The following is an 11,574-nucleotide window of genomic DNA, read 5'->3' as shown; positions in this document are numbered from 1 at the left end:
CCACTTTTACCTGGCCTTTCTAGCACCGGTTCAGCACGCCGAGTGTTAACTGGTTTGGCTGTATTTGGAGTTGTATTCTGACTCTGAAGTTGAGCGATAGCTATTTGCTGAGCTTGCAACATCTCGAATATCACTTGGAGGCTGACTCCCCCATCTCCTATTCCTGGTGCTCTTTGGCCATCAGATCGGGCTTCCCTGCGTGCATTCCCCCGGGGGTCTGTGCCTAAATCCGCGTTTAGAGTAATGTGTGAACTAACATCAACTGACTCCATATTTAGCACTTCCCCTAGGTTTATCGGTGGTACACCAGCTCCTAGAGCAACTACATTTTCGTTTTCCCTATGAAATCCAAGACCGTCACTGCCGTGTACGGGATCGTTTTGTGAGTTTGACATGTTTTAACCTGAAAACAAAGAATCTTTGACAAGAGCAAGTGTAAAAATAGCGCGTGTTATCAGAATCAGTACTGAAATAATCACTATTATCTTTAGCCCCACGGTGGGCGCCAAACTGTTTACCTCAAAAATACGAGTAACAATTAAATTTGATTTGTGATTTTAAAGATATGTGATTTAGTTCAATACCAATTAATAATCAAGAAATATGAAATAGAAATGAAAGAGACAAGTGAATCAAACCAATATTACTCAGCAGCGGTGACCTCAAGCTTAGTGACCTCGAGGTGGCCTTAGAACAATAAGAACCATTAAGTAAGGAAAGTAAAGTAAGAACAGTAGAGCTAAAGGATAATTCTGATGAACAGTAGACAAAAAGTACAGAGTATATTCTTTCTTCAATGATTAGATCATCTTACAAAATGATTGGAGTCCCCTTTATATAACAGGGCAACCCTAAATATATAAGGTACATTTTTATTTACAGTAAGGAATATTCTTGTTACAGCTGTCTAACCGCCTAGTACAGAATCGTACAATCCTATTTCGGGATTTGCGCCATGATCTTGGGGACGTGGCAGGAATCTAGCCCATTCTGTTACGAATTCGCAACGGTACTATTTCGGGGTCGAGGATACTTGGCTTCGATATCCCTCGTACTTCTATCTCCGGGCATCGCATTCTGTCTTCGAGCTCGAGTCTGGTCCATCGGGCTCGAACTCGACCTCGCTTTTGAGCCTATAAATCGGGTAGCCCCGATTTCTACCTTATACAATTTTCAAATACTGATGGTCAAACCAGTATTTCTAATTAGTGATAGCCAAGATAATATTTGTTTGGATATGGCTATTTGCAAATGTTTAGTTTCAGTATTGGAACTTCAAGGAAAATATTGAAATAGTGGTCTGAATGTGTATTTCTACTTAAATTCGACTACTAGTTTCTGCTACAAAATTTCAACTTTGCTCTCAAAAGTGAAGTTCACGTCTCAACTTTTTCTTTCTCGGTTTCAAACAAATATTTTCTAAACACCTACAAAGTCTAATGATGTTCCAATAGGGTGGGGGTGTTCGACTAATAAAAACGTAGTTTAAAAGTTCAAATTAACTGACTTAGTATACAATTATGTGTACATATATACATAATTATTTACGGATACTTAAATTAATTTCCTTATGTTGTTCATCTTTTTTTTTTAATTGTATAATTTAAATGCATTTTCAGTTTTTCCTAATTTTAAGTTTCTATTTTTTCCAAAATAACATTCACCACTTCGATACAAGGTTTCTTCATACCAATTAACAAAAGTCATCCTCCTCCTTCCTTCCCTTGTTCTATGCCAAGGCTCCGCCCTGGAAATTTAAGAATATACTCTATAAATAAATGCCGTGACCCTCTTTCTAAATCCAAGGCTCTAACCTCAATTTGTGTATGGGTCAATTTGTGTGCGCCTAACCTCAACTAATTTTAGGGTATCTAGCACATGTATCGAATAACTTCGTCTACCAAGGTTTTGACTTAGCGTTTTATCCCCGAGATTTGAACCACCTCATAATTCTCAACCAATTTACTGACCACTAAACCACACCCTTCGGCGCATCCGAGGCTCTATATATTCTTAACTGCGAAAACTACATCAGAGGACAATATGCAGATATAGATAGGAAAAAAAGGTGAAACTAAATTATCTAATATCAGGTAGACCAAGAATACGTGCAGTATAACGGTATTTGGCTAAAATTAGAGTCAACTATTGAAATAGTTAATAGCCTAAGCATACACTGTAAATAGAATGCAGACATATCTAGCTCATTAACGTGTGTTACAGGTTTATGTCTCAATGCATGATACTCGTGAATTGCCAGCACACCAGAAGACTGAGTCACAGATGGAGAGAATATTGAAGCATACTAAAATAGTAGCATGAATCACATTCATCATCTACAAGACTACAAATATAGGCAATCTATGCGTTTAACCTTGGACCAAATCACCAAAATATTTTTGTTAGAGCCAAGTAGCTGGTGACATAATTATATTTTTGTATGGTTGTTGAATTTATGCATTACATAAGATTGACAACGATTGCAAGATCGCCACATTTAGAGGAGGGGCGGGTTTAGACATAAGCGGGTGGGGCGAAAAAACTTTTTTTTTTTTTAAATTCTATGGGGTGCGGTTAATTAAATTTTTTACAAAACTATAACTTTCCGCCTATGCTAATTTTCTTCGGCTTTCATCTTCTTCTTTCGGTTCTCTTATCTTACGAAGATTGAAGCTATCAGGCTATCCTCGTAATTTAATAAAAAGCTTTTAATTAGATTGTACTACCGAATCTAGCATCTCTTACAAGGCTTACTATTTGTTACTATTTGTTATAATTGAATTGACCTATGAAAATCAAAGTGATATAATCTATTAAGTATTATTCTATTTTTGAATCCAAAAGAAATTACTTTTACGTCCTTAATTAATTCAGAGTAATTAATTTCTGAATTCGATCAAGGATTGTCCTAGTTTAAATGGAACAACTTGTAGCACTCCAGGTTCCTCTGCAAACGTGACATCTCACGGTTCAGATTTAACTAAAATGGAACCAAAATACTACTGTGAAATGAGAAACAGCACATGGATAATTCCAGACCAAACTTAAATCCTTACCAAAATGGAAATTCCAGCCAAAGAATTAAAAAGAAATAAAGCTAACCAAAGGACCAACTAAAAAAAAATACTTAAACGGGCAGGTGGACGCGAGTGTGGTTGCCGGGCGGGTGGACACGGGTGAAAGTCCTATGCAGGGCGGGCGGGGCAGGTTGATTTTGCGGGTTAAACAGAACCCGCACCGTTAGCCATCCCTTGTCCACATTGTGTTTGGTTCTCTTCTTTACTTTGATTGTTATCTCTGTTCTTCCCATTTTCCAGTGATACAACAAAACCATGACCAGGGAAAGAAACTCCGAATTTCTTCTTGATTATCCTCTTCTCTCCAATATTGAAAAGGGTTCACGGAATCCTGAAGAACATGACAAGTGGTGTTGTGATATAGCAGAGGCTATTGAAGAGCTAAAGAAACAACTAGAATTAGCAGGACCTCTGGTTCTTGTGAGTTTTTTGCAGTACTTTTTGCAGATGATATCCATCATGTTTGTTGGTCATCTTGGGCAACTTCCTCTTTCTAGTGCAACTTTAGCCACTTCTTTTGCTGGAGTAACTGGTTTCAGCTTCATGGTAAGAATCTAACTGGAACTTAGATAAAATTCTATCAGATTAGATTGGAACATTTACTTTTCTCCAATTATTGTTCGTATGATTGTCTGGAATTGTCCTTAAATTAGTTGGAAAAGAACTCCATTAATTGCATGGTTCTAATGACTTCATTCGATCATGTTATAATCTCTCTCTTTTTTCCTTTTTTTTTTTTGGATTATCTGTTTTTGGTTTGTGATACACTATAACATATGAATAGCTAGGATTGGGAAGTGCACTGGAAACATTATGTGGACAAGCTTATGGCGCAAAACAATATCATATGCTTGGGATACACATGCAAAGAGGTATGCTTGTATTGGTGGCAATTGGCATTCCCATATCGTTTATATGGGCATTCGCCGGGCATATATTTGCTTTCTGTGGACAAGATTTGGAACTTTCAATCCATGCCGGATTGTATGCTCGTTGGTTAATTCCCAGCATTTTTCCTTATGGACTCCTTCAATGCCAACTAAGGTTCCTGCAAACACAAAGCAGAGTCAAACCACTTGTGATCAGCACTGGTTTTACAAGTTTAATTCATGTCTTCTTGTGTTGGGCGTTGGTGTTCAAATTGGGAATGGGAAACAAAGGGGCTGCACTCTGTAATGCCATATCTTATTGGATTAATGTGCTGCTTTTGGCCCTTTATATATGGTTTGCATCATCATGTACAGAAACATGGACGGGGTTTTCCAACGAAGGTGGAAGAAATCTTCCCAGTTTTCTATCATTAGCTATCCCTTCAGCACTTATGGTCTGGTTAGTTTCAGCATATCTTCTTAAGCCGTTTTTCCAATGTAAATTAAGGGTAGCTCGGTGCACAAAGCATCCCGTATTCACGCAGGGTCCGGGAAAGGGCCGCATCCAAGGGGGTGTGATATAGGCAGCCTACTCTGATGCAGTGGCTGATTCCACGGCTAGAACCCGTGACCTATAGGTCACACGGAGACAACTTGACCGTTGCTCCAAGGTTCCCCTTCGTTATCCCAGTGTAGATTGTCCATCCAATTGTTTGCTCTTGCATATGTCATAGTCGTAGAAATTTATTTTTCTTCCTTTCTGCCCCTTTTACCGTGTGATCTGGTATGGCCTTTTGGACTGGGAACAAGCTTAGAGCAGTGGTCCTATGAGTTTCTGGTGCTTATGTCAGGTCTGCTTCCAAATCCAAAGCTTGAGACATCTATGATGGCCATCAGGTTAGTACAGAATTCCCGTTATGTACTAACTCTTTGATATAAAGCTTTATTTGATTCAATTGATAACCCATATGAACTCTTTTCATCTTTCCCAGCCTAAGTACGAGTTCTCTAGTCTTCAGGATTCCCTTTGGATTTGGTAGTGCAGTAAGGTAACTTGCCAAAAAATCATCTATTTTCTAGGTGTAATCGGAAAGGAAAGGACCAATATTTTGTGTAAACACTATTTTAACAAAGGTTCCGTGTTGTTTGCTCTTTGTTTTGCGGACAATTTAGTACGAGGGTAGCGAATGAGTTGGGGGCAGGGAGACCGAAAGCAGCAAAGTTAGCAACACGCATCGTCTTACTTCTTGCTGTGGTAGAGGGCCTGGTACTGAGTGGAATAGCAGTTGCAGCAAGAAATGTGTGGGGATATATATACACTGACGAAGACGAAGTTGTGAAATATCTGGCTGCAATCATGCCAGTGCTTGCATTATCCAACTTCATGGATGGAATACAAGGTGCTCTTTCAGGTCCGAACTCAAAACTATCAAATAAAATTTGAAGCCATTTCAATCAATTCGATGATATAGAATTGCTTAAATACAGAATTCAACTCTATTGATGATGATAACATTATTAAAGGTACTGTAAGAGGATGTGGATGGCAGAAACTTGGTGCACTAGTCAATCTAGGAGCCTATTATCTTGTTGGACTTCCTTGTGCAGTCATTTTAACTTTTGTCTTCCATTTTGGTGGAAAGGTAAATAGTCTCTCACTTGCAAATGTTACATCCATTATTGAATAAGTTTATTTGAGGCTCATATTGTTTCTTGATGCCATTGTTATGGTAGCAGGGTCTTTGGACAGGAATTATAAGTGGAAGTGGTCTTCAAGCATTAATTCTTCTACTTATTACCTTATGCACGAATTGGGAGCTTCAAGCAAGTTCAAAATCTAATCTTTAGTTACAAGACATTTTTCGCTGTCAGATTGTAGTAGAAAAGGAACCACTATTACTCTGATGAAAAACTCTGCTTGTTTTGCACAGGCAAGGAAGGCCGAGAGTAGGGTACAGGTTTCCGAAACAACTGGTCATGTGTTATGATTCGGATGTTTCACAAATCTTACCTTGTCACTCTTGCCATACAAAGTAAAACTTAAAGATGTAGAGAGACAAATAATTTTGTGTTGGGAATAAACCCCGAAAAAATAGTATTCACGGTATTAGTGATAAACGCAAAATACTAAGTTATGGTTAAATCAGCAAGAATAGAAATGCAGCAATAATGACACCAAGATTTTACGTGGAAACCCTTCTGAATAAGGGAAAAAACCACGGCCAAGAAGAACAACTGATATCACTATAGCGAGGAATTTTACACTGTGTAGTAACGAGTAAAAAATACTCCTAAGACCACTACACCCTCAAAAGAAATAAACACTCTTTTGCTTTTTCCACCTCACTACAATATCTCTCACAGTCTATTTTTCTTTACAAACTATTTTCTTAGAGTTTATGGAATACCTTGCTCTCTTTTTTCTCTCTTTGTTGGTGTGTAGAAATGAGAGTTAAAGCTCTCCTTTTATAGTCAAAACCTCACTCTCTAAAGCCTACAATATTTGACAATTTACACACCCTTTTCACAATTTCAACAAGGTTGGCTACCAAACCAAACCAAGTCAATAAAATTGGCTACCAAATTATACAAATTCAACAAAGTTGGCTACCAAACCAAACCAAGTCAACAAAATTGGCTACCAAATCATTTGAATGAGATGGACACCATATCAATCTCCCCCTCCAGTCTCATTCATCTAGATGAGGTAGCACTATCTTCTAGTTTGAGTGTATGCCGACAAGTTCTTTGCATAGCTCGAACTTGTCTCTTGGTACCACCTTGGTCAACATATCTGCAGGATTTTCACTCATGTGAATCTTTTTGACTTGAAGTGATTCGTTCTCCACTTGCTCACGAATCCAATGATATCGGACGTCAATGTGTTTTGTTCTCGCATGGTACATGAAGTTTTTGCTCAGATCTATTGCACTCTGACTGTCGCAATAGACAACATACTCCATCTGTCGCAATCCAAGTTCTTGAAGAAATCTCTTGAGCCATATCATCTCTTTGCCAGCTTCAGTAACCGCAATATACTCCGCTTCAGTTGTAGATAGTGCGACACACTTCTGCAACTTCGACTGCCATGATATAGCTCCCCCTGAAAAAGTAAACAAATATCCAGTAGTGGATTTTCTGTTATCAAGGTCACCTGCCATATCAGAATCTGTATAGCCCTTCAAAATTGGATTTGATCCTCCAAAACATAAGCATTCACGTGAGCTTCCTCTTAGATACCTGAGTATCCACTTTACAGCTTCCCAATGCTCTTTTCTTGGATTTTCGAGAAATCTGCTAACAACACCGACTGCATGAGCAATATCTGGTCGAGTGCATACCATTGCATACATCAAACTTCCAACGGCAGAGGAATAAGGAATCTTGGCCATTCTCTCTTTTTCCTCCGTTGTTGTTGGACACATCTTCTTGCTCAACTTCAGATGACCAGGAAGAGGTGTGCGAACCAACTTAGCACTTTTCATATTGAAGCGCTCCAGTACACGTTCTATGTACTTCTCCTGTGACAAGTAAAGCTTCCTTTCATTTCTCGAACGAGTAATTCTCATGCCCAAAATCTGCTTAGCATGACCCAAGTCTTTCATTGCAAAAGACTTATTCAACTGTTTCTTCAACTCGTCAATCTTAGAAGAATTCCTGCCCACAATCAACATATCATCCACATATAGCAAGAGGATGATAAAATCGTCATCAGAAAATCTTTGTACAAACACACAGTGATCTGAAGAAGTCTTCTTGTAGCATTGCTCCCCCATAACAGACTCAAACTTCTTGTACCACTATCTGGGAGCTTGCTTCAATCCATATAGACTCTTCTTAAGTTTGCATACAAGATTTTCTTTACCTTTTGCCTTGAAGCCTTCAGGTTGTTCCATATAAATATTCTCTTCTAAGTCACCGTGAAGAAAAGCAGTCTTCACATCCATCTGCTCAATCTCCAAATCAAGACTGACAGTCAAACCAAGAACTGTCCGAATGGAGGACATTTTTACGACAGGAGAAAATATTTCGTCAAAGTCAATACCTTTCCTTTGACCAAATCCCTTGACAACCAATCTAGCTTTGTATCTGGGCTTCAAACTATGTTCTTCAGCTTTAACTTTGAACACCCACTTGTTCTTCAAAGCTCTCATGCCCTTAGGCAATTTCACCAACTCATAAGTATGGTTCTCATGCAGAGATTTCATCTCATCTTGCATGGCTTCAATCCATTGATCCTTGTGCTCATCTTCTATAGCCTCCGCATAACATTCAGGTTCTCCCCCATCAGTGAGTAATACATACTCATTGGGTGAATAACGGGAGGAAGGAGTACGAGGTCTAGAAGACCTCCTGAGTGGAATATCTAACTCGTCAACAGCTTCGTGAGTATGAGCATATACCTCATCAACATTAGCATTATTATTACCATCACCATCAATATGTTGATCTGGAATATGGTTCTGGGCATCACCATCATTATTGATCCCACCAGCGTCATCCCCATTTGTATGAGGAACTTGATCAAGATTAACTAAACCTTCAGAACTTGAAGATTTTAACTTCTCCACTTTGTTAATATCTTCAATGGTTTGATCCTCCACGAATATAACATCACGGCTTCTCACAACCTTCTTCTCAATTGGATCATATAGCCTGTAACCAAACTCATCAAGGCCATAACCAATGAAGATGCACTGCCTTGTCTTGGCAGTTAATTTTGACCTCTCATCTTTAGGCACATGTACAAAAGCTTTGCAACCAAACACTTTCAAGTGGTCATAGGAAAAATCCTTGCCATACCAAACTTTGTTTAGAACATCACTTTGCAAAGCAACCGCAGGGGATAGATTAATAACATGTGCGGCGGTCAACAAAGCCTCACCCCAAAAGGAATTCGGCAACTTTGCTTCAGAAAGCAAACATCTGACTCTTTCCATCAATGTCCTGTTCATCCTTTCTGCTAAACCATTAAGCTGAGGAGTCTTAGGAGGAGTCTTCTGGTGTCTGATACCCTGTTGTTTGCAGTATTCGTCAAACGGTCCACAATATTCACCACCGTTATCAGTACGAATACACTTCAGCTTCTTTCCAGTTTCTCTTTCAACTGAAGCCTGAAACTGCTTAAAGACACCCAACACTTGGTCTTTAGTCTTCAAGATGTAGACCCAAAGTTTCCTTGAACAATCATCAATAAAGGTAGCAAAATAAAGTGCACCACCCAAAGTTCTTGTCTTCATTGGACCACATAAATCTGAATGCACCAACTCAAGCAACTCTGTCTTTCTTGAAGGAGGATGAGACTGGAAAGAAACTCTTTTTTGTTTTCCAGCCAAGCAGTGCTCACATTTTTCTAATTTTGCACTTTCAAAATTTGACAACAATTTCTTCTTGGCCAGAACATTTAGTCCTTTCTCGCTAATGTGGCTAAGCCTCTTATGCCATAACGTTGAAGAGTTATGGCTCTCAACGGCATTCACCATATCAACACAGGTAGAGGTCGTAGTCCAGTATAGACCACGACGCTTTTCCCCACGAGCCACAATCATGGATCCCTTAGTGAGCTTCCACTTTCCAGCAACATTGGTACTGACAAATCCCTCATCATCCAAAACACCAACAGAGATCAAGTGCAAACGAACATCAGGTGCATGCTTTACATTGTTTAAAACTAGTTTAGTTCCAATACTAGTTTCCAAACAAATCGTTCCAACACCAGCCACCCTAGATACAGTCTCATTACCTATACTCAGAGTTCCAAAGTCACCCTGAGTATAGGATGAGAAAAATTCCTTCCTTGATGTCACATGAGATGCGACACCACTGTCCACAACCCAGCTTGACTCATCACAAGCAATATTTATCAGATCCGCATCAAGGACTGTAACAAGATCTTCTGTAGTGACGGTGGCCACACGATTGTCATCTTCTTTCTGCTCTTCCTTGTCTCTATTCTCCTTTTTCAAAATCCGGCAGAACTTCTTTGTGTGCCCTTTCTTCCCGCAATGATAGCACTCAATATCTTTAAGTCTGCTTCTGGATTTGCTTTTATTATGTTCTCTATTTTGAGAACCCCGATTCTTGTTTCTCCCCCTAGAGTCAGTCACCAAGACATCTGATGAGTAGGAACCCTGAGATTTTCTTCTCATCTCTTCATTTAGAAGGCTGCTCTTGGCAAGATCCATAGAGATCACACCATCCAAACCAAACCAAGTCAATAAAATTGGCTACCAAATCATTTGAATGAGATGGACACCATATCATTTTGTTCAGCTCATCTGTTGATCATTACCCCAACATTGCATATTACTTTCTTTTTTCTTATCCTTCCTTTTCTTTAATTTCCAAACTAAGGGTAAGTTCCCGCGATAATTTTAGTTGTTTATAGATTTCAAATTGCTCGAATTCTCCAGAAATATTGTTGGCTGCGTGTGTCGAATTATCCAAAAACAGTGTATTTTTTGAGAATCTGACACAAATGTAGCATTATTTTTAAATTGGGAGGGATTTTTTTTTATTTTTAAAAACATGGTTATAAAGATGAACTTCCAATTTCCAAAATGTTCTTGTTTTGTTTTTCACATGGTTACATGAAAGTTGAAATTGTCTAATTAATAATTTTTCAAACTCAGTGTCACTAATATTTTTTGAATTATTATATCTTAATCATCAAACTGTCTCTTTGGAAAAGCTTTGAAGAAAGTTATGAAGACAATGATTTACCATAATTCTGCTCATAGTCCAAATTGCCATCACATTTATTTCTTCAGTTATAGAAATGTAAACAAAAATAGAAAACTGCAAGGTACAATTAAAAAAGAAGAAGATGAGAATATACCATAAGACGGGTTTACCTTAAATAACAAAATCTAACAAACAATCATGAAGATCATTCTTTTTATCTTTTCTAAAATTAATTATAGCGACAGAATATCATGTATAGACAATAATATTTTGTTTTCTTAACATGAAGAAAATAAAATAAAGTTGGTATAATAGTACTGTCTACCAAAAACTATGTACCCCGTCTCCTAATTTGCCAACCTTGCCATGTGAAATCACATGTGTTCCAATTCCTTTCTTCTTACAAATCGTGTCATGAATTGGTTTGCCCTAAAAAATTAAACACTCTATTATTATTAACTACTATTAATGATTAAACTAACAGCGATTAACACCTTCTTTCCTCCTTCAATTCTTTTTCTTCCTCCCAAACACCCATTAATTGGCCATTCTCCTAAACATTCTACAACTCCCAGAAAAAGAATATACAGACAGACACTTGAAAACATGAATATCTCAGAACAAAACCTTTTCAACACGACCACTACAACCACGACTTGTTTGTTTTTTCTCTTGATTTCGTTATCTACTACTACTACTATTTTCTTCTCCTCTGGTGACACCAGGGAAGCCGCCTCTGTTTTCCCTTTTATAGCCGCCGCCGCATTTACCGCCGTTGTGGTGGCCGGACTCATTGTCCTAGCCGTCAGAACCACCATTGTGGCGTGGATCACGGTGCTGGTGCTCCTAGCTTTCGTCGGAAAACGACGCCGTGTTCTTGCTAAGGATGGGAAGAAGATTACATCGGAGGTGGCGGTTTATGTGGCTAATGAAGTTATTAAGGA

The 11,574-nt window shown here is 38.5% G+C and overlaps 1 protein-coding gene across 1 annotated transcript; it reads left to right on the top strand.

The window, feature by feature from the left end:
* Positions 1-3,002: 3,002 nt before the first annotated feature.
* Positions 3,003-6,300, top strand: LOC107828471 (protein DETOXIFICATION 16-like). The gene is made up of 7 exons (XM_016655787.2): positions 3,003-3,623; positions 3,862-4,406; positions 4,757-4,843; positions 4,939-4,995; positions 5,120-5,358; positions 5,471-5,589; positions 5,684-6,300. Exons 1-7 carry the CDS (start codon positions 3,333-3,335, stop codon positions 5,792-5,794), a joined length of 1,449 nt encoding a protein of 482 aa, XP_016511273.2. The 5' UTR covers positions 3,003-3,332; the 3' UTR covers positions 5,795-6,300.
* Positions 6,301-11,574: the final 5,274 nt, after the last annotated feature.

The sequence above is a fragment of the Nicotiana tabacum genome, chromosome 6, assembly GCF_000715075.1.
Source record: "Nicotiana tabacum cultivar K326 chromosome 6, ASM71507v2, whole genome shotgun sequence".
Taxonomy (NCBI): domain Eukaryota; kingdom Viridiplantae; phylum Streptophyta; class Magnoliopsida; order Solanales; family Solanaceae; genus Nicotiana; species Nicotiana tabacum.
Note: the sequence above shows the minus strand (reverse complement) of the source record. Positions and strands in the feature narration are given on the sequence as shown.